This window comes from Kogia breviceps, chromosome 5 (genome assembly GCF_026419965.1).
Source record: "Kogia breviceps isolate mKogBre1 chromosome 5, mKogBre1 haplotype 1, whole genome shotgun sequence".
NCBI lineage: Eukaryota > Metazoa > Chordata > Mammalia > Artiodactyla > Physeteridae > Kogia > Kogia breviceps.
This window is the reverse complement of record NC_081314.1, coordinates 96,885,478-96,910,331: the sequence shown is the minus strand read 5'-3', so window position 1 is coordinate 96,910,331 and position 24,854 is coordinate 96,885,478. Positions and strand designations below refer to the sequence as shown.

The 24,854-nt window shown below is 36.3% G+C and overlaps 1 protein-coding gene across 1 annotated transcript in view; it reads right to left on the bottom strand.

The window, feature by feature from the left end:
* LOC131757746 (SCAN domain-containing protein 3-like) overlaps positions 1–24,854 on the bottom strand; it is a 721,112-nt gene that overhangs the window by 425,755 nt on the left and 270,503 nt on the right. The window contains exons 5-6 of the mRNA XM_067034715.1: positions 6,488–7,692; positions 3,791–3,839 (exon numbers count right to left, since the gene is read on the bottom strand). Of these exons, the coding sequence (XP_066890816.1) occupies positions 7,444–7,692 (249 nt within the window). The 3' untranslated portion in view covers positions 3,791–3,839; positions 6,488–7,443. The remainder of the gene's footprint in view (positions 1–3,790; positions 3,840–6,487; positions 7,693–24,854) is intronic.

Below are 24,854 nucleotides of genomic sequence, written 5' to 3'. Positions count from 1 at the left end.
AAAGCTTATAATCTAATGGACAAGGAAAATAGAAAAGAATGATAAATAAAGCAAATACTTGGCAGAGGCTGTTTTCAACTGTTGTTATTATAAAATGAAGTGTAAGTCACTGGCAGCAGTAAATGTACAAATCTTGGTCATAAAGCAGGGTGCAAGGACTTCATTTAAACAATTCTAACAATTGTCACTTGTGATACATATATATGCCTGTAAGAAACATTAATATGTATCAGAAAGTGCTCTACATGAAAACTCTGTTCTTGACCACCATGAAAAAATAATCTGCCAGATATGTCCACCATCTATTTCTGGCAACATGATTGTCATTTCCAGAGACAGGAAAGAAGTCAGTTTTAGACTGATGTAAAGACATCTCTAACTATTAAGTTATTAAAAATGGGATGATGGTTTTCTCACATCATTTCTGTTTGTAGTCTCTAGATGTATATTATCTTCATGGCTATTTGTACTCTTGTTGTTCAAGAGAAGTTTTATTTCAGAGAGAGAGAGAATGCAGAAACTAGCAAGAAAGGAAAGGAAAAAGGCAGAAGGGAAGAAGGAATTTACTATGCAGAAGTAATGATGTGGTTTAGAGAGGATAAATGTCAAATCTACTTTTAAGGAAAATGAGAATAAATTATTAATCCAAAGTGACTAATCATATTTTTAGTTATTCCATATGAAAATTTAGAGGGAGGGGATAGGGGGATATATGTATACATATAGCTGATTCACTTTGTTATACAGCAGAAACTAACACAAGGTTGTAAAGCAATGATACTCCAATAAAGATGTGAAAAAATAAACAAACAAACAAACAAGAGACTGGAAAGGTTTCAACAGACCAAAAGTCAGATTTTGTGTGTGGATCAAAACATTGTGCTTGTGCTATCTCATTTTACCTTTCAACATGTTATTTCTCAGTTATTTGCAGTGCACTGTATTTCAGAATGGAAGATCTGTTTTGTCAGGTGGAAGAAGTAACTGAGCTTATCCACGATGCCTATTTGGCGCCATTCAAATATGCTCCACATTTGAGATACTTATGGAGAAGATGGCCTGATTAGGTAAGGATGGGTTAGTTCTTCAGAAAATAAAAAGGAGGGAGAGAGAGAAGCTTGATGATCTAATCAGAAAAACCAAGGGTCAGACTAAGGAAAATCAAAACTTGGGTAGTAGTAAATAAGGAATTATCTAAGTATAATGGTCTAATGGGATAAAATGCATTGGGGCAAAACACTAAAGGAAGACAGAGAGCAAATTGGGTTTCGTTGGATGATACTAGAACTCAGTGGCACATAGGGATATGGGGACAACGGGTCAGGAGCTGAAGAGCAGTGTCTTAACACTTGGGAACATTTACTCATTTTTCTTAAATCACATATAATTGTGAATACCTGTTTTCTTGCCACTGCATTACTTTCTTTGAGAGAGAGTCAGAAATAACTGCTTAACTGAATTGATCTGAATTTGGTCAACATTATTTACTTTCTCCTTCCACTAAAAAATAAACTTCTGTGTGTTTTCTTAAAGAAAATACAATACTCGGTTTATTTAAAATATTTTGGGGTAGCTTGGAAACAAATTGAAATAAAGTTGATATATTTAACAAGATCTTTCCTTTGACACTGTCAGTATCCCATGAGGTAAACAGGGTAAATACTATTTTGTCCACATTTCATTTTAAAGATAATTAAAGCAAAACCATGATAAATTAATGTAAAGATAAATGTTCATGATTATTTATCAAATCAGTGACAAAAATATCACTTTAATATTTTTAAAAATGGAAAAAAATTAAAGAAGTTTTTTTTTACCATTCCACCAATATTTTCAAAACTATTTCCTAACATTCTCTAAGAAATGTGTGTATACTTTTTGCCTAAGAAGTCAGATATTATTTGATACAGATGTTCATCAATATTTAAGAAATAATATTCTTAAATATTTTTAGGCTTCTGTTTTCTTTTCTCTATATATCTCACTAGCACAGTAAAATAAGGCAAGGGTAAATAAATAACCCACTATAAAGTGGCTTGCTACAGATTTAGGTGATTGTCCAGAGAAATTAGTTGATGTTTTCCCCTCCTAATGTTTTCTGCTTTTTTTATATCCTTGTTCAGTTGTTTTGTTTTGTTTGCTGATTTTTTTTCCCCTTAGAGCAGTCTGATGTGGTGTGTGTGTGTGTGTGTGTGTGCTGTCTTCCTTTGGTTAATAAAATGAAATACGATATTAGATTTGTATTATTCATAGTACTGCTAAGGAAAAAGTCACATTTTTATCAGGATATAGGAAACTTAATAGACCATGGCCCCTAATAAAATAAGATGATGGGGTTTTAATAATTATTTGTTCTCTTTTAGAGTGGTAGCCAAGACTGTTTTCATGGTGAGGCATTACTAAATGTCACTATTCAACTTTCTGTCCTAATTCTCTGTATATTCATATTTGAAAAGCCTCAATTATCTAATGAAATCATTTGGAAATTATTTACTAAAATAAGTAGTTTTCCAAAAAACACTCTGGTTTTCTCTTTCATACTGTCAATGAAAATGTATTCTCTACCAAGGTTTAATGTACATCAATGCATAGCCCTAGAGACAATTCTTTGCCCTTTGGACAGTTTTTCATAGTAGAGGGCAGTGTCGTTTGAATTTAAATGATGTTGCACTTGAGGCCAACAGTAATAAGCAAGCTCTACTAGACTTTCATTACATTTTCTTATCATCTGAATATAATCATAAGCACTTGATGCTAGCTCCTACAGCCTTCATGTGAATTATAAATATCATATTTAAGTTTCTCTTTAGAGGAGAGACAAGATTTCTGCTGTGGATGAAGAAGTGAATACAGTTAAATAACATGATCTGTTTACCAAATTGCCTGCCATCAAAAGAAAGCAAAATGCCTGGAAAATGGGAATTGGCTTGACAACTCATTATTTAAAACAAACAAACAAACAAACAAACATGTCTGGTTTTGAATACAGAATTAACCTATTAGCCCACTGTCAAAATAAAGCTTCCAACTGAATGTCCAATTACCCACTCAAAAGACCCTCACAAATCATTTGGGCAAAAACCTCTACAAAGAGGCCTGCCTGAAGGTCAGCAGTGGAAATGTGTGATGCAATAAGAGGGGAAAGAAACCAAACAAACAGAATTCAAAACACTCTCCTTGTTATTTCCTCAACTCCAAACAAAAGAACCTTTTTAATCTACAATGAATGCCACATTTATCCCAATAGATATAATTCCAACAGTGGAATTGCATAAAGATCATGCCTACCAGCAGAATTAACTCTCCTTCAGCCCTAAGAAATCCCACTGGCACAGTAAAATAATGCAAGGGTAAATAAATAATCCAGTCTAAAGTAGCTTGCTACAGAATTAGGTGATTGTCCAGGCCTTGATATCACTAATTGCTTTATGCACGTGGCCTATTGTTTTCTGTGCTAGCTAAATTTTTGGTGGAGGAAAAAGCTGGTGATGCATCTAATTTCAGCTTTGAGAGCCCTGACTGTGCTCCCTTGCTCATCTGATTTTACGTATGCATACATGCATAAACATGGCATTGTAAAAAAGGTATTTAAGTAAAGGTTATCAGCCTTTAAGAATTGTAATGAGGCCACCAGGTTAAAAAAAAAATGGTCACAACTTGTGTGCTACGCAAAGCATAATGCAAAGTTTCTCTTTTCTGAGGCACCATCCTAAATCACTTCTGCTCTGTGAAGACTTTAATTCAGTGTAAAGAAAATACTCTTCAGCTTCTCCAAAAGCTTCCATCTTACCTGGATTAAACTTCAACCTGCCTGTTGTCATTTTACTTCACAGTCACTCCTAAGGGAAATAGGAGAATCAATTTTAAAAGAAGTGTATACCTCAGTGACTTTAATAATAATCTACAGGAGTTCCATTTCCTCTCAAATTGAACAAGACCACATTCAGGCCAGAAGATCACAAGATAGTGAGCAAATGGATATTTCCCACATACATGTTACTGAAATGATCAATATGTGTATAAGCAAATTGGTACAGTTGGCCCTCCATATTGGTGGGTCCTACAGCCACAGATTCAACCAACTACAGATCAAAAATATATTTTTTTAAAATCCGGAAAGTTCCAAAGAGCAAAACTTGAATTTGATGCACACTGGCATCTATTTACATAGTATTTACATTGTGTTTACAACTATTTACACAGCATTTACATTGTATAAAGATGATTTAAAGTATATGGAAGATATAAAGATGATTAGATGATTTAAAGTATATGGGAAGACGTGAATAGGTTATATGCAAATACAGCTGACTCTTGAACATCAAGGATTTGAACTGCTCGGGTCCATTTATACGCAGAGCTTTTTCAATTGTAAATACCACAGTACTACACGATCCAAAGTTGAATCCTTGGACATAGAAGAATTGATATAGAGGGCCAACTCTAATTTATTCACAGATTTTCAAATGTGAGGAGGGTCAGCACCCCTAACCTCTGAGTTGTTCAAGGGTCAACTGTACTATGCCATTTGACATAAGGAACTTGAGCGTCCTCAGGTTTTTGTATTGTTGGGGAGGGGGGTATGTCCTGGAACCAATCCCCCACAGACACCAAGGGACAACTGTACTATCTTTGTAAAAAGTTGATGAACTATATTATAGGGTTAAAATATTGATCTCAAGAGTTAAATCGTCTCTGTTGAAATCTGACTTTGCCATTTGCTGGTTGGGTGACATGGGGCAAGTCATTTAACTTAAGTCTCACCTCCTCATTGCCAAAATAAGGATCACAATGGTGCCTATTCCAAATGGTAATTGTGGGTTATGAGATAATGCCAGTTGACTAGCTGTAATATAAAATATAAGACCCACAAGTTCTTAGCATATGGCTGACAAACAGTAAGGATGTGTTAAGTGTTAATTTTTATAAATCTGTTCTTATATTGTGAACTAGACAGGATCCAGATATTTTAAACAATTTTTTCCATTCTTCCAAATACCACATGCATTGTGCTCAACCTTCTTAGTTTTGTTTTAACTAACTGATGTTAATCAAGTTTTAGTGAAGCACATAGATATGTCATAAGACATGTTATGTTTTCACCTAACTTAGAGGTTGCCGAACTTTTTTCTATAAATGGACAGACACTAAATATTGAGAGCCACAGCCTCTGCTGCAATCAATTCTGCCACTGTAGTGCCCAAGTAGATAATAGATAAATAGATAAAAGATAAATAGATAATACAGACGATACACAAATGAACAGGTGTCGCTGTGTCCCAATAAAACTTAATTTATAGAAACTGAAATTTGAATTTCGTGCAATTTTCAAGTGGCACAAAATATTATTCGTATTTTGATTTTCTTTACAACCTTTTCAAAAAGTAAAACAAAAACAATCTTAGCTTGCAGGCCACACACAAACTAGAAGTGAGTGGTATTTGGCCCTCAGGCTATAGTTTATTTAACTCCTAATCCATTATTTCTACTAAAACTGTTTAATTGTTATATCTTGTATTTAAAGATAAATTATATATAAATTCTTTCAAAGTTCTTGACTATTTACTAGTGAAATTAATGAATCTGCCCTATCAATAACCTAGTATTTTACTGTGATATTAACAGTAAAATATTTACTGTGATATTAACAGTCCTAGTAGTTAATGTTAAAAATTTCTAACACAATTTGGCACATTCCTTAATTTTATTTCCTCTGAAATGTAAAAATAAGGTAAAGGGTACTTTAGACATTAGTACCGAGGCTGGTCATTCTGGGGAAGAGTAAACCCGCCTACCTGATCACTGTAATGAAATATCAGCTCTGGAGTTGTCAAATGACACAGCCATTGGAAGAACTGAGGGAGGCTAGATAATTGGAAAGATAAAAAGGTCTGTCTAGAAGAAGGACTCTGATCTTGACTGCGATTAAAAAAAGGATTGGATGTAAATAATCTGATTGGACAGTTTACCTTTGGTAAACAACACTGGTTGTTTGTGTGGGTTTATTTGAGAATTCGGATTCCACGTGGAAAAAAGAACAAGAGAGAGATCATCCAATAAATATAAAACTCTATTGGTCTACTGCTCTGCTCTTTGAGGAGACTCTTGAGGATTCTGAGTATATTAAATAACATCTGATATTTACAATCGGAGCTCCAGCTATGCGGCTTCCACATCCACAGATTCAACCAACCGAGTATTGGATTCAACCAGGTTCGGAACAAATTCAATCCAAGGTTGGTTGAATTCGTGGGTGCAGAACGGGAGGACTGGAGGGCCGGCTCTACTATGCCATTTTATACTTATAAGACAGCAGTCCCCAACCTTTTTGGCACCAGGGACCGGTTTCATGGAAGACAATTTTTCCACGGACCGGGGGCGGGGGCAGGGATGGCTTCGGGATGATTCAAGTGCGTTACATTTACTGTGCACTTTATTTCTATTATTATCACATTGTAATATGTAATGAAATAATTATACAACTCACCATAATGCAGAATCAGTGGAAGACCTGAGCTTGTTTTCCTGCAACTGGATGGTCCCATCTGGGGGTGATGCTGGGAGACAGTGACACCCGAGGTGTGTTGCTTATGGCCAGTCTGCTCCGTAATCTCGTTTTGGTTGCTGTCACTGCAGAAAACCCTGCCTCACAAAGATAGGATGTTGGAAACGGAAGCAGGCTTTTCAGTGCTTTTGTGGCAATCTCAGGATATTCTGCCTTGACTTTAATCCAGGACGTAATGGAGATTTGAAGCTGTCTCAAACAAACTTTTAAGGCCACCGTCATTTGTGATCTCAAGCAGTTGATCCTCTTCCAGCACAGATAAAGTCAATTCACCTGGCTTATTCACAAATGTGTCGTGGATCCATTCCTTCCCAGTTCAGGGGTCTTTTGTGGTTAGGAAGTAATGCTCAAACTCTTTTGAAAGATGAGATATGTGAACATGCACCAGCTGGGAGAAAGAAGGCCCTGGCTCAGTCTCTTTCAAAATCTCTGCTAATGTTTGAAACATGACAAAAGTCCCAATGTTCACTTGTTGCCCCCATAATTCCAGTTTGGCTTTGAATGAAGCCACTTTATGTGCCAACTTGAACACAGCTGTCATTCTCCCCTGAAGTGATGACAGACTGAGTTTGCTGAGCAGGTTGAATATGTCACATAAGTAGGCAAGTTTTGTAATGCATTCTGTGTCACTGGAATGTGCTGCCAGTGGTGACTTTTTCTAAAATAAATCTCTGGAGCAGCTCTCGTAACTCAAAAGCTCTGGCCAGTGATCTACCTTTAGAAAGCCATCTCACTTCTGTGTATAAGAGAAGATGTGTGTGCTTTGTGTCCATCTCACAGTGCTGCATGAACGGATGTGAGTTAAGGTCATGTAATTTAATGTGGTTGATAATTTTAATCACATCCTGCAAAACCTTGTTAAGTTCAGGTGACATTTTTCAGCTAGCCAGCATTTCTCTATGGATGACACAGTGTGTAGACTCACATTCAGAAGCGACCTCTTTGACCCAAGTAATGAAACCAGAAAGCCGTCCAGTCATGGCAGCCACTCTGTCTGTGCATATACCAACAGAAAATGACCAGTTCAGTTTTCCTGGTATGTAGTCATTCAAGGACTTGAATAGTTCTGCAGCTGCGGTGTTGGTTGGCAACAAAAGTGCACATAACATATCCTCATGCACATCCCCCTGAAAAATATATCACACAGAAACAAGCATTGTTGCCTTATTATCAACATCAGTAGACTCGTCAACTTGGATTGTGTACAACGGTGACTCATTAATCCTCTCTAACAATTGTGCCTCAAAACCCTCTGCTATTTCATCAATTCATCTAGTTATGGTGCTGACAGGAGGCAGAGCTCAGGCAATATTGCAAGCAATGGGGAGTGGCTGTAAATACAGATGAAGCTTCTCTTGCTCACCTGCCACTCACCTCCTGCTGTGTGACCCAGTTCTTAACAGGCCACGGACTGGTACCAGTCCGTGGCCCAGGGGTTGGGGACCCCTGTTATAAGGGACTTGAGCATCCATGGATTTTGGTTATGGGGAATTGAATGTTGACTTGGAGCTCTTCAACTGGGAGAATGAGGAAAGAAGATAAAGATACCAGGAGGGGAAGAAAATGGAAGGTGGATAAATGCAAATGGGGCCTATATAGATATCTATTAGTAACTTTCAGAGACAGATTGTCACTGAAGACTATTCGAGAATTTAAGTTAGCCTCTGCTGTGTTAACTCTGAAGAGGGGCAATTTTGGAATATAAATTAATTTCTTAGAACACTCATAGTAGGGACTTCCTTGGTGGCCCAGTGGTAAAGAATCCGCCTTACAATGCAGGGGACGTGGGTTTGATCCCTGGTCAGCGGACTAAGACCACACATGCTGCAGGGCAACTAAGCCTACCTGCCACAACTACAGAGCCTATGCGGCCTGCGTGCCACAACTAGAGAGAAGCCCACACACCACAATGAAGAGCCTGTGCACCACAATGAAAGATCCCGCATGCCTCAGCGAAGATCCCGCGTGCCGCAACTAAGACCCGATACAGCCAAAAATAAATTAAATAAATAAATAATAAATAAATCTTAAAAAAAAAAAAGGATATATTAAAAAAAAAAAAAGAACACTCATAATTCCCTAAAACGGGCCTCGGCAAACTACAGCCCTGGAGCCAAATCCTCTTGCCTCTTGTCCTGTAAATGAAGTTTCACTGAAAGACCACCATGCTTACTTATTTATGTATCAACCATGACTCTTTTGTGCTTCAGCAGCAGAACTGACTAGCTGTGACAGAGAGCCTATGGCCTGCAAAGGCTAAACTATTTATCTTCTGGTTCTTTACAGAAAAAGTTTGCAGAGCCCTGCCTCAATCCTCACTATTCCACATGTGGTCTGTAGACCAGTAGCATCTGCATCACAAGAAAGTTTGTTATTGATAGAAATGCAAAATCTCAGGCCCCACATCAAATCTACTGAATCAGAATCTATACTTTAATGAGATCTCCAAATGACATAATGACACATCAGTGACTGAGAAGCACCTCCCTGAAATAATTTCTTTCTGTTGACAAACACATGAAACATGGGGTGTAGGGGGACCTGATGTTTATCATTTTCTGGCATCCACCTTGTGAGGATGAGATTCTCACTCTCTCCCAAGTGGTTTTAAACCTTGATATTCATAAAAATTACATTTCTTAATTCACAATCCAAACTCCTGATGTGGGAACTATACCAAGAGGTCATAAAGAAGGCTGAAATATTTATAGCAACGGAATATTCCAACAACTGATAAATTACCATATCTATAAGTCTTGAAAGAAAGCCTTCTTTAGATTACCAACAGGCAATAAAGGTACTACAACCAACATGTGAGTTCACATTCAGAAAATTTAAATGCTGTTAAGCTACAATAATAATATTTTTAAAAACTGTTTACATTTTTGTAGTTTAATCAGTCTGAAGAGTTCTATTTTTATATTAATCAGATGTAAAGACAGAACTTGCATTTCATCAGCCCAGGTACATGTTAAAAAGGAAAAATACAGAAATGTACTTTCCTGGTTGATGGAAATGTAGGTCTATTTAATACATACTTTATATTTAGTATTTTATTATTAAGCTTAGTTCAGTATAAATGCACATTTTCAATGTCATGAATACATGGCATGAATGATGTGACAAGCAATTTGCATTTATATAGCACCTTTCAAAGGCTCAGGATCACAAAGCAAAGCATAAATGCTTGTATAACTTTGCAATTAAGAATTCACTTCTAATTACTCCTACTTAAATGTGCAGTCTCTTTTTAATCACAACATTTTTACACCTGTGGTTAAGTGCTCTGACAGAGCCTCAGCCTTATCTCCAAAGCATGCAAATTGCATGACTGGATTTTGTAATGAAGACTACGTTTGCCAGGGGAAAAATGATCACAGACATGTAACACTGGTAAGAGTATTAAAGACACAACTAAATTTAAAAGCATCATTCTCTCCCATTATGTACTCATTCAGATCAACACACACACACACACACACACACACACACACACACACACACACACACACACACACACAAATGTCTGTCAATTCTGGAGCATGCACGAGTTTCAGGCTTAGTTATACTTCTGCTATATCGCCAGGAAGTTAAGAGATGAGATCTGAAAAATGGCTCAGAAACGTATGGTTGCCTTTAGTAAATCTTTAGCTCCTGGAGCTACAATTGCTAACATGTGTGAGATTCCTAGTTTTCTTGTATAATCAAGGGACCAATAAATAACATGGTATTAAAAAAAATGATATCCTGCTACTAGGGGAAAGCACAATTCAGCTGCAACATATGGTTCTGGAGAGCTGCAGGCTCATAAATGGAGCTGAGGAAAGAAACGTAATTCTGGAAAGGTGGTTGTAGCTAAAGAGGAGGCTCTAGTGACAGCCACATTCATAACTGACTGCAGAAAAGCACGAAGCTCCATTTTCAAAAGCTGATTAGAAAGAAGATTTATTAGGAACCTATGGTGATATGGGGACCAGTGTAACACAAATAGACCAGGCATGGTTCCTGCACCTTGAAAGGCTGCCAAGAGGCAGCAGAATTGCATGGACCAGAAGCAAACACATTTCAAAAATCCACAGTCAGTAATGAAAAATTAGTAGGTAAGAAGGTCTTGGGTTCTCAATAAACTATTAATTGTATGAAAAATAATTTTAATAGACTGTCCATTTAAAAAACAAATATTGAGACCTTCCAATATACCAGATATTGTGCTCATCTCTGATGATTAAAGTAATAGCAATATCGGCAACAATAATAATAACAATGATGATCATAAAGGGGTGTTAGGTAATCAGGCAACACTTCTGTACTCAGGAAGTCACAGGATGGAAGGCAGGGGGAGAAATAACTAAAGATGGTGATGTGTGTTTTATCAGCTTGTGTGCAATGCTCTGAGAGCAGAGAACAGGGAATATTTAATTCTGCTAGTCTGTGGAATGTCTTCAGAGAGACAAGGATATTTCAATAGAAATGTGAAATACTGTCAACCACACTATTGGTGGAGGAGGGGTGAATATCAGGAAGTAGGAATATTCAAATATGAATATTCACACAAATTATTTGTGACCCTTGACTTCATACATAAACACTGCAGTAACAGCATGTTAATTAGGAGTATAGGCTTAAAAGTCGAATTATCTCTATTCATTTCTAACTGTGTGACTTTGGACAAGTCACTTAACCTGAGTCTCAGTTTCCTCACCTCTATAATGGGGAAAGAATAGAATATACCTCTGAGGATTGTCTTGACAACTTAATAATACTTAATATTAAGCATTTTGAATTTGACATATGACAAATGTTTAGTAAGTGTTAGGTGTTGGATTTTTTCCTCTCTCTCTCTCTCTGTTTTTTCTTTTCTTTAACTTCTATCTCTTTTTAAGTAAAGCTAGAGCCATTCCTGGTATATGGTAAAGGAAGCAGTAAAATAAGACCCCTTATGCTTAAGGACGTTTGTGTTTCTTCCTTTCCAGAGGGAAGATGATAGTTCTGCCATTTATTTGAGAAATAAAACACAATACCCTCCATCATCTTTTAGTCTGCTTCTTTTACCACTCCCATTTCCCATTACACATATCTAGTCTTTACAATAATCCTATGAGGAAGGTAATATCATTATTATTACTTCATAAATGAGGAAACTGAGGCTCAGCAATAAATAATTCTGCAAGTTCAAGAGCCAAGAGCTTGTGAAGCCATGATTAAAATTTAGGTGTTCTAAGTAGAAAAACCAACTATTTATCACTTTACTGAAATGTTCTAAGATAGAGTTTGGTCCAAAATAATCCCTCCTCAGTAACTGAAGCAGCAAGGAAGCCCAGATTCCATTTGCAGCAGGGGCAAGGGGGTAGTATAAGAATTCTGGAAGACTCCTGTAACTAAAATCCTAAAATGCTGGATTGAAAAACATACAGGTAAGTTTGTCACAAAAGGAAGGACTCTGCATAGGTCAAGAATTATGTGAAAGCAGAAATAACAGAAGATAAATGATCCATGAAAACCAGTTTTCAACAAGGAAATTTCTACTGATTCTTGGAGACTTTGAGACACCATTTTGATGGCCACATGGGGTAGGAAACAGACAGTAAAGCCTAAAGCTCACCAAAAGTGAGTAGTTTAATAGATGACTACCACGTATAACTAATGTCTTCGAAGGAAATCAGAAAAGAAGAGGAGCCCACTTGGTGTGAGATCACTCTAGAATCCACAGCACAAAGAGCCATAGTGGATGGGTCATTGATTAAGATGATAATGAGTTAGAAGACATTTTGCTAGTTTACTCCATGTTGACAACCAGTGGATCTGTCGATCCACGCAGTAGCCTTCTTTTATTTGCCTCCATCCAGTATTTTACTGCATGAATTCCAAACTGCAATCATATGGGAAGTTACTGTACCACCAGTGTAGACTTATTGGGTATACTATACTAATGTCTGACAGTAACAGTTAAAACAACAAAAATACCAGAAAAAAGAATCAGTCTCCAGCCACATCCATCTTTTTTCTGATCCATATCTGGAAATGCTCACTTGGCTCCAATAATCTTGTTTAAGAACTAATGTTCTTAAAGAAATTTTGAGAGTTAAAAATTAACTCTGGATCAAATTTTGGCTTTATATTTTCTTGAGTATACAGCACCCCATTCTCACTGCAATGATATCTCTCCATCTCATTTTTGTTAATTGTATTGCACTTGAGTTTATAAAAGTTCCATTCTTTTTTTTTTTTTTTTTTTTTTTTTTTTTTGTGGTATGCGGGCTTCTCACTGTTGTGGCCTCTCCCGTTGCAGAGCACAGGCTCCGGACGCGCAGGCTCAGCGGCCATGGCTCACGGGCCCAGCAGCTCCACGGCATGTGGGATCTTCCCAGACCGGGGCACGAACCCGCGTCCCCTGCATCAGCAGGCGGATTCTCAACCACTGCACCACCAGGGAAGCCCAAGTTCCATTCTTTATATCCTGTATTCAGGGTCCAGATAGACCAAGGGTGTTGACTAAAGGACACTGGAGAAATGGGTCGGGAGGAGAGCCTAAAGACAAATTTGGGGATAGACAGGGATCTTTCCACTAGTGGGCAGGAGACCAGGCAGGATGTCCACAGAGAGTGACCAAGTATGTGAATGGAGATGGAGAAAGTAGGGAAGAGTAAATGAGAAAAGCAGTAAATTTTTCTTACAGACTAACAAGGCACAGACATATCACTCAGAGTTAGAAATAGTCACACAAGCCTCACACCAACAGTTTTAAAGCAAAAAAAGCTTTCATAATAGTGTTCTGCTTCTCTTTCCTTCTTTTATCACCCAAATGTTCCTCTCCATCCTTCTATCCTCAAGTTGACTGGTTATGGTAGGATAGATTATTAAAGACTGAAATCTAAGAAAAGGTGTTTAAGTAGTTAGGCAAAAGACCACCTTTGTAGGTTTCTAAATAAGGAAGTAGTAAGAGTAATGTGGAACTAAAGGAAATTCAGAGCAGCAGAAATCTGTCAGATGGGCTGGGATTTTAGTAAGCAAGTCAAAGTTGTAATCCATATCACATATGATTCTTAAATGGTTCCTACATTAAACAGAGAGACTACTAGTTCTTAGAAGACAGAGATTTTTGTTCAGTTTAATAAACACTGATACCTTACCTACTATGTGGCTGGGTATCTTACTGGCAGTCTAAAACATGGAGAAAGCCACTATTGAAACTGGGTTTTATAAATGTAATAACAAAATCAATAGCCATATGTAAAGTTTTCTATGTGTAATATTCTAGCCAAATAACTCTGGAGAAATTGGAGAAATGTTTCATAACTTCTTTTCACTGGAGTTGTTCAGATTCTCAGAATGGCACCTTCTATTAGAAGTTTGAAGTTGAAATAATTTGAGGGAGAGTCAGGTTATGCATCTGTGAAATTTCTACATGGCTAATAATTTCAAATTTTGAAGTCATAAAGACATACATTTGATTCCTGGGCTTGTCATATTCTAACAGCAAAATCTTGCGTTCTTCTTTGGTCAAGTAGGAATAATAAGGCACTTCACAAAAGGTTCTGTGAGTGCAGTAAATTAGAAACTTTTGTGAAAATTACCTAGTATAATACCAGGCCCAGAAAGCCTTCAGTAAATATTAGTTGATTTTTCTTCAATATTCAAAAAAAAAAAACCCAAAACTGAAAGCATGAGTTGGAATTTTCAGATCCAACCATCTTCTTACAATTTCACATATCAACAGCTGATTTAGCCACTATTTTATTTTCACTCATAGCCACTAACTTCCCACATGAATTCCCTTGCTGTTCTAGAATGTTGCTCCCAGCAAGAGAATTCCCTTGCTGTTCTGGAATGTTGCACAGCCCTTTGCTATTTTACAAATTACTTCAGTTCAACTAGAGGATAAAAATTATTTTTAAGCAAAAAAACCCATATAATACAAAACCACATCTCCACAGTCTGGGAGACCAGATTAATTCTCTACATAAGGCAGGGAGAAATCATTAGAGATCACTACAGGAAAACATTCCAAGGAAGCAATGCATATGTACTTTTGTTTTATTCTGTTGATTAAAACAGAATAAGATGAGACTTGCTTTTCCAGATATCCTCCCACATTTTTAAAGTAGCTTTCTATATATTATGCAGGTTTTCACAATACTAAATATCCTTTTTTTTTCTTTCTTTCCACAAAGCATGATGGAGTATGGGCTACAGAGTTAAGTAGACCTGATTTGAAGCCTGTCTGGCCAAATTATTGTCTTATCTTGTGAGAGTTACCTCACCTCTCTGAGCCTGTTTCCTTATATATAAATTGAAAATTATACTTTATAGTACAGTTGTGAGGATTAAATGAGGAAAATATGAATGCTTTTTATGGTGTCTGGCACAGATAAAATGTTCAATAAATATTAGTGAAGATTCATAGCTATTATTATCAGGTAGAGGAAGCACATGTAGTAATGCCTATGCAAGTTCACACAGGATTTGAGCTGCCTGCAGTTCCTTAAGGAGCTGTGCTGATAGAACTGAGAGAATACTGAGGTTCCAATCTACTCCAAGTCCCATTGCAAAACTCTGAACATGGATGTTTGGACCTCAAATTGAAAAGCCAGAGACATTAGGATACAGACATGGGATAATACTGGTCAAAATAGTTTAAAGGAAAGAGATGCACAGGTATAATCTTTAAAGGAAGAAAACTGATTTGTTACATATATTCTTAAAATGTGTTATTATAAGGAGACTATAAGCAGTGTGATATCTTCTCCAAAACACTCACAGATATTTATAAGCACACTGTCCAACCTACTGTATAACTAGCCATCGTCAGGAAGATGACAGACCTGGAGCATATTCAGTGTCTGTTCCTTACTCTTTCCATCCAAAAATCGGAAAAAAAAGCAACAATTTTAAAATTATATATAAAGTTTTCTCTTAATCAAAAATTAAAGATAACTTTTAGAGGGAGAGAAGAGGAAGAATGTTACCAAATGGAAACTACAGCCTAAGGAGTTTATCTGAAATCAGAAGACCTAGGCTTTAAGTTTGTGTTTTCTGTTTGTCAACTGGATGACTTATCTTGGATAAGTCACCCAACCTCTCTGCACTTTAGTTCCTTCACTGTCTTGAAAGATTTCTGTGAGAAGCAAAATGAGATGATATGGACTCCTAACATCAATACTCCTTTACATGCAATGGACACATTCACCTAGTGGCTACAGACATTTATAATTGGCTTCTGTCTTGTTCCAGGCTTTCTTCCATCCTCCTTTGTTTAACCCTTTCTCAGTATCTGCCCTAATGTCTGGTCTTACTTGACTTTGTGCCTTGACTGCCATGTCTTTTGCCATGTTCCTGTCTCATTCAATAGCAGACATCACATGGTCCCCTGCCAGCCGCAGACACAGCACTCCCATAGGAGACTGTGCACATGTTGACCTTTGACTCCACCCACAAGGTTACTCTGCTGGCTCCAGCCCCTGGACAGTACTCAGGCTGCCAACTAGCAACCACTAGCACAACCCCACCCCACTGGCCAGGGAAGGGGTTATGGAAACTAAGCCAAAAATTGCTATTTCTCTACATCCATGGGGTTAAATGGGGGGTGCTGGCTGCCAAGAATCCAATATCAATGCTGTGGTCTCTGCAGTGAAGAGCTGTCTGAGTTGAATATATGCCTGATATAACACTGTACTCTTTCAACACCAGCTGGCCAGCAGGTTTATCTCCCTTGACTGCCACAGTCTGACACATTCCAGGTCTCAGGACTCTGAGTTGCACAGAACACAGCACTGGGAATATATTTCTTGTGGGACTCAAATCCTAGGCCTTAAGGTATGTGCACAAAGGCACAGGTTTACTGGTTCTTGAAAAGTAGTTCACATACTAGAATGGTACAGACCACCCTAATGACAAAATGCCTGGATCACAGTGACACTGTCTGTGTCACACTGCCTGGGGTCTTAAATTCCAACAGAATCAGGGAGGAATGTAAAGGAGAACTCAGCTCAGCAAGAGTTTCCCTGCTAAAAGTGTACTAAAATTCCCTATTTAAAAAAAGGCAGAATTAAAAATACAGCTAAGGAAGACCACTCTGGGTGCCTAATGGCCCCTCCTTCCTCTTCAGGCTTGGATGGAGCCTCCTCTTCAGACAAAAAGAATCTCCCTCATATCTCCTTCAGGGAAGTCCTAGGAACTTCTAGAATCTAAGCACATCCCAGTTAACCATCAACTTATGAGAAAATGATCAAGTCACTTCACCCTCTTGACTTATAGTTGCCCTTTTATATAATGAAGAATTCTCTTTCAGTCCAAAAGTCTGTGACGATAGCTTTAAAATGGCAGTAAGCATTAAATTATTCTTACTTTCAATTTGATGTGTTTATATTTGGAGTGAAAGGATCTATTCTGCTGAAGAGAACTGAGCATCTCTGATTTCGGATACTCTGCATGAGCATTTTAGGGCTCAGTGGCTCTCAAACTTTTCTCAACCCAACATACTAAGTCATGAAGCCCATTCCTGTTAGTAACAGTCCTCACCATAGTATTGACCACTTGTGGGTTGGGACAGTTGGGTATCAAATGCAGAGGGGGATATATGTGGATGAATACTCCTCAGCTAATTCTGATATGTCCTTCTCACACCATGCTGAGAATCATTATTATAGATTGAATTTACCTAAAGAAACATATAGGCTAGGAAAAATACCAAAAAGAAAGAACTTTCAAGTGGCCAGAACAGTCCCTGACTGGCAGAATTAGAACTAAATCTACTCCAGGGTACAGCCTGAATATGCCTTCTCAAAGCTGTTACATAGCATCTGGTACAGCAGAAGACTAATATAATAACTAACCAAAGAAAGGAGAATGTGGATGAGAAAGATTTTGATTTTTGTCAGTTTTTAAAATTTATTACAAAGTTAATAATTCTTGATGTAACAAATCAAGTAAGACAGCAATGTGTAAAGAAAAACTTGGTACCGTCCTGCATACTTCTCTTCAGTCTAGTCACTGCAAGAAATATTTTGATGTGGGATGTATAGACCAGATCATTCTCTATATGTACAAATATATAGATTTTGTTTTGACAAAAATAGGATAATATCCCAATATATTTACTTCAACTTTTTTTTGTGATTACAAATATCATGACTTTATTTTCAGATTTATATATAGTTAGATAGAGACTGAGATACAGAGCTAGACACAGAGAGGTAGAGAGAGATAAGAAAAACAGAAAAAGAGAAATTATGAAATATATTATTTGGTGAACAATTCCCTACTTAATATTCAGGCTTTTGCAGCTTTTTTGACATAAAAAACCACTTAAAAGAAATATCGTTTACATATATCCTATATCTTTATATATCTTACTTTTAGTTTTATGGTTTAGAGTCCCAAAAGTGGTGTTGCTGGGTTAGAGTATGACAGTTTAAACTTCAATTTAAATGCTGATAGAATTCTTTCCAAAAAAATGTATGCTGACTTGCAGTCTCACTGGTATTACATGACAGGAGCCATTTTCCTGCATCCTCCAGCAATGGAGGCAATGATTTTTCCTAGTTTTTGTTTACCTTAAAAGTGACACGGCAACAGCACTGTTGCCTACTTGTGATTTTAATTAGTCATTTGCATTCAATTTTCTCTGGATTACCTGTTGTTCTCATTTTTATGTTAAGTAGCTTATTCTTCTCTAATTTCTGAGAATTTTTAATATACAGCTGGCCTTCTTTATCTCCATGTTCTGTATCCATGGATTCAACCAACCATGAATCAAAATATTCCAAAAAAAAAAAAAAAAAAAATTCCACAAAGTTCCAAAAAGCAAAACTTGAATTTGCCACACACTGGCAACTATTTATAAAGGATTTACATTGTATTTACAAATATTTACATACTATTTATATAATACCATGTATTAGGTATTATAAGTAATTTAGAATTGATTTAAAGAATACAGAAATAAAAGACTTGGCCATCTGCAAATTTTGGTATCTGAGGGGGTTTTGGAACCAAAATCGAGTGAATACCGAAGGACGACTATATTGACTATACTTTCCATTTGCCTAAATTAAGTACACATACTTATTTTAAGAACTGATTTTTTAGAAACTCTAAACAATAAAGCTTTCTTTATCTCTACTTGTAATTCACTGTCCTGATATTTTTCCTTAATTTTATTGAAGATCATCTTTGTATGCAAATAAGCATTCATATAAGTCTTACTACTCATCACCTCACCACCTATAAATGATGAGGAGCTTATTATCTACTATGTGCATGTGCAAGTTTATAACATAAGTTTGAACAAAAAACTGATTTTTTTTTCTTAATGTGCAAATATAACATGTTAAAAATAGTTCTGAAGTACTAACATCATATCTAAGAAAAAAAAATTAATGAATGATTCATCTTCAGGTAGTTTATCTTCCATAGCTATTCAATCAGAAGGATATTCAAAGAAGGGTACTTTCCTTTCCTTTCCGATTATTATTCTGTTTTAATGCTCAATTTCAATTCAAGTTTTATCACTCCCTCCCTCCCCATTCTTCCTTCCTTCCTTCTCTCACTCACTTCCTCTTTCTTTCCTTTCTTCTTTTAAGTATTATTCTATTTTAATTAAATAGAACAATAATTTAAAATTCTATTTAAATTTCAGTTTCTTTTTTTTTCTTCATTTTTTGTCTTTCATTTTATAAATCAGGTCATAAACATCCGTTGAAAAGGAAAAGTAGCACAGAATATATATTCTTCTATCCTCTTAGAAAAAAAAGTATTCAAAAGATGGGTAAGTGACAAAGACTTTAAAGTACCTTAAACACATTTGGGACACATAGATGAACTTGATGGAACATCATTTCATTGTTTTCAAAATGTATGAGCTAAAGCAGGAGGTATTATTTCAGAGAAAAGGGGAAAAAAGATTAATGAGAGCAAGAACAATGATGAATTACATGCAAGAGCAATGATGAATTACATGTGCCTATGATAAAGTCTGTTAGCAAAGAAGTCTAGATCCTATTAACCTAATGAAGAAACATTAAAAAAGAATTCAAGAAAAAACAAAGAATTCAAGGACCTGCTTTAAAAACATGAAGTTTTCAAATTTTATTTCACAGAATTTATTTTATTTTAGATTCTTGTCATTTTTACCTTACCAGAAGTTAAGTTATGAAATATTGGATACTCCTTCCCTTGACACATTTTGATGGCCTTGATAGAGGAATAATATTTATTATTATATTACTCCAAAAAAGGAGAGATTTTTCACAGAAAGATTTCCATAAGATTCTCAGTTTTTAATCATTACAGCAGAGACCCTAAAAATGTCATTACCATGGAATTAGATACTTAAAATAGCAGACCAAAAGAAACAGAATGATACCTTAATTAAGGGTCAGGATATGGATCTACAGAAAAGTATAGTATCCTCTATATTACTGGCCATCACAGCAAGGGTGACCAAACTATAAAATGACATATCTATAGAGAAGGTAAATTGGGCAATTAGCACTGCCATATTTACCATGTAACACATTTTAAAGAATTTAATACCACTTGTAAAATTCTGCAGACAATTAGACAAGGGTTGTGATCCTCTATTAGCTATGATGATGCTTATCATTATTGTTTACATTGATTGAGCATTTATCTGCCTAGCACATAATGAATGTATGAGATTTCCAACCTTTTCTCTACCAAGGCCACTGAAAAGAATTCTGACTCCGTGAATTTTACAAGGAGGAGGGGCCTAGTGGAACTGACAGACCTCCACATTCCAACACCATCTTGGGCTCACAGGACGATGAGATCTACATGTTTGGACTGGTCTAGTGACAGAAGGCTGTAATCCTTGATTAATTGTGCTCCATAAACTTGCAATGACTGTTACCATGCAGAGGTAATGGGTGCTCTGCATTTTAATAAAGATAAGAGTAATCCTCAGGAGTCTGCCTCAGTGTCATTAATGTTGCTGCATAACTTGGGATCATGAAATACAGAATGGAAAAGAAGAGAGGAGCATAGAGAAAAAAGAAGACCCATTTGAATTCTCTTGAAATTGCACCTGCTCTTTCACTCAGTTTCAGTACAAGTATATCCCAAGCAGTGGATACAGAAAAACCTGAAACATTCAATGCTGGTTGGTGAAACCTTTCAAAGGATTGGACAAATAGCTTCAAGGATTTCCTGACCTACAATAAAGAGCTAACTGCATTGTCAGAAAGGACAGGCAAGGTGATAATGACTTTCCTGAAAAGCCTTGGGGAAAAATTGAAGAATTAATTGAGATTCAGAAAGATATTTGCTAATGAAGAGTTATTAGACTGTACTATACTATAACATCATAGATATAGATATCTATATACATCTATATTTATATCAATCTATCTGTATCTATATTCCATCTATCCCATCTATCCTATCTATCATGTATCTACATATCTGTCTACCAAAGTATCTATCTACCTATCTAGATTCTATTCACCTAGATAGATAGATGATGATAGATAGATGATAGAATGTATAGGTAATTTAAAACCTACACTCCCTTCTAATTTGGCCCCATATAGAAAGTGACAACATTGTATATTTCTTAAATTTAGCCCCGACTCACTATCTTTATGAGGTTGATAAGTTGAGTATGACGAAGACGGATGATACACCTCTATCATAAGCTGTTTTGGAAAGCATATAACCTAAGAGGCAATGCCATAAACATAAAATTATTAAACTGTTCTCTGCAAGTGATAGGGCTCCTTCTATAATTCTCATATGTATTTGGATTTATCACAGCTTAAGGGCCCGTTTTCAGACTCAAAGATGATCCTTGATTTTCTTTTCCATACTGGCTTTTATCTTAGCTTATAGTTTTAACTCAGCTTCCCCTAATGTTAACATCTTTTATAAATCATAGTACAATTATCAAATCAGGAAATTAACACTGATGCATTACTATTAACTAAACACACATCTTATTCAAATTTCACAAATTTGTCACTAAACTCCTTTTTTTCCATTCTAGTATTTAACCCAGGATTCCACATTGTATTTACTTGTGTCTCCCTAGTGTCCCCAAGTCTCACAGTTCCTGTCTTTCATGACCTTGACACTTTTGAAGAGTACTGGCTTGTTATTTTATTTAACTTGGGCTTGTCTGTTTTCTCATGATTAGACTGAGGTTATGTATGTTGGCAAAAATACCACAAACGTGGTGAAGCCTTCTCAGTGCATTCTATCAGGAGATATATGTTGTAGATGATGTTGATACAGGTTAAGCTTTGTCACTTGGTTAAGGTGATTTCTACCACGTCTCCACTGTAAAGTTACATTATACATTATAATTATGTTATAAATTCTATCATTACTGTTTTTCTTTTGCTCAAAATGTTCCAGCTTTGGCAATTGAGAGTTCCTTTCAAAACATCTTCAACCGCTTTCAACACTTCCTTATTTTCTGGCACCACAAGATATTCCAAGCTTCTCATATTTTTTTTTTTTCCCTAGTCCTGGAAGCAACTATTTCTCCAAGGAGCACTGTCTTCCATTATTAGAGAATGACTTTTAGAAACCATTAATCTCAGCACTAGGTGTGCTCTTTACTACAGAGATTTCATTGCATTTCTTCTAGGCACTCCACATAGAAAGTTAGAAATATATTTATACACACTAACCCATGTATACACATCTATATTTCATTTTCTACATGTGTATCTATGTACCTATCAATCTATGTATCCTGTGAGCTGACACTCCTACCTCATATTCCAGTCCATCAGAGTTTTGTCAAGCCTTCCCATTTCCCTTATCTATTTATCTATCTATCATTTATCTATATCATCTTCCTCCATCAGTGAGTTACATGGTTTTCATTATCTACAATAAATTTGCTTATTTGTTCAATCCTACTATACAAAAATATTTTCAGAATTGATAACCCATACCCTTGCAAAGAAAATATTAATAACTAGAGTACAGTACTGAAATGGTTTATTTTTCTTTAGTCTTATGTCAAATACTTCTTTCCAATTTCTTCTAGATTAGTTCATCTCTTCCCAATTCTCTTTGGTGTGGTTGTATGTCATGGATGACCTAAAATTAAGGCTCAGTATTATGTGCTGCTTTGACATCTGGTAAAATCAGGATGGCTCAAATAGCCTAATGACAAGTTTCCCTCCTCACTCTGTGCCCTAACCCAGTGACCTCCTTATCACGGGAGCAGGTGCAGTTCTTGCTTATCCCTGAGGTTTCAGTTCCCTGCCAGGCGGAGGAATTATTCAAACAAACCAATCACATCCTCCCATGGGAACCAGGGGACTCTATATGGATTTGTTTACCTTTCCTAATTTGTATGGCATTGGGTTGTTCATTAAAGTTTCCTATTTCACCAACATCCAGATATTTTAGCAGATTTTGTTTGTCTGGTAGTGGGGAAAGGGCTGATGAGTCCCCTTTTATTCATAGTACCCTGCATCTCCCACTTCTGCCTTTTTCCCCCTTCAGCACCCAAATGGCTAAGATGTATTTCTCCCTTTTTGGATTCCTTTTTCTGCCCCAGAAGTTATACCTTTTAAAGATACCCCTCTAATTTACAAATATTTTGTGGTCCCTTCCCTATGGTTCACGATCCTAACTGCCCAGAGCTTTTTCAGTAATTTCAGACTTAGAATGGTCTAGTCTTTCATACAATAATTTTACATCAACTTTATGTCCCTTCTCTTTCTTTTTCTGTCTTCCCTGCAGTTTTTCATGGTTTACCTTTGCTCATCAGAAAGCCTAGAAGCAGGGTAGGGATGTGTCAGAGTGTGCTAGGTCATACAATAGGATTGGTGGTATTTTTCTCTTTATTCATAGTTGTTTTGAAGTTTCAGCATTCTCTGTCTTCAAGTTATTCTGTGGGGATGATTTTTGTTAGCTTTTTTTCCCTCTTCTTGTATTTTTTGGTATTATTATTATTGGGAGACAGACAGCTAGGTGTCTGTAATTGCCGTCAGTCCTCAATCATGTTATATAACATTTCTAAAGTTATATAATTTTTTATAACTAATGTTTCCTGTGCCAACAATTTAATATTCCTATCTCTGTCTAACTCATTTGGTTGGGGGGTAATTCATGCTAATAAAGATCTTCCAGAGAAATTGATTCGGAAACTGCTTAGTGTAGATATGCCTACAGAAAAAAAAAAAGTAGTGATACCCTTGACAGTCAATATAAACAGTTCTCTTTGTAAAATCCTGTCTGACACCGTTTGGAGATGAGAAAAAGGCTAAACAAGTACCAAGTAAACAGAATGTCTTCGTATGCATCCATTACTTCTAGTTGTATGCTTCTTAATATTCTGTTTCATGAAGCACACAGAAATGAATATTAGAAATAAGGATCCATGACTATCACTGACATGTAGGAAAAGATAACGTGTTAACCCATGTGAGCTTGCAGTAGAATAGTTTCAGGTCAGTAATTGTTTGTTTCTTGAAATCAAGGAGTCTGGTGAGTTTGACAGATTTCTCATTTTTACATATATTCAGCTCCCAGCTTGCAGTGGCACTAGTGAGAAGCTGCATTTCCTTTGTCTGCAATAGAAGAGACTGATAAGGCCTCATTTCTCTTTGACCTTTTGCCATGGAAGGCTGCTCTGATTTCAACTTGCCAGGCAGTAAATGTATGCGTCAGTTAACAAGGATGCAAATTTTTAAATGTGTATTTCAGCCTTAATCCATCAACCTCACTGGGAATACAATTCAGCTTGCATTTCCTTCTGAAAATGATTTACAGAAATGATTTACGTGCTTCACATATTTGTACATCTGACATCATGCAAAGTATGGAACAATTTACAGATGTGCAAAATGTTCCACAAAAAGCCTAAAATGCTGTTAGCAATCTGGTTGAACAGGAACCGAGATGGGAGAGATTTATCAAAACTGAAGATTGATGAAAGAAGTCACGAATCAAGAACTATCCAAATTATGTCATGTAACTAGCTTCTGCTTACAAGTAGCTAATGGCAAATGGTTACGTGAGGATTGGAAACAATTGGGTATTATTAATAGGTGACCAACAAAAAATAATCATTTTAAAATCATTGTACATTTGATTATTTTATCAAAATTATCTAATTTCTAGATTCCAGCTAAATCAATGGCACATTTAGAGAAATATTTCTGCAATATTTTAGGTAATACAATTGCTCCTACATATCACACTTCAGGACACTAAGATGAAACTTAGAATCAATTTAGTCAAAGACCAACCAGCCATTAATCACTAGACTATGTGAAACAGCACAAAAAGAAAAAAAAAATTACAAAAA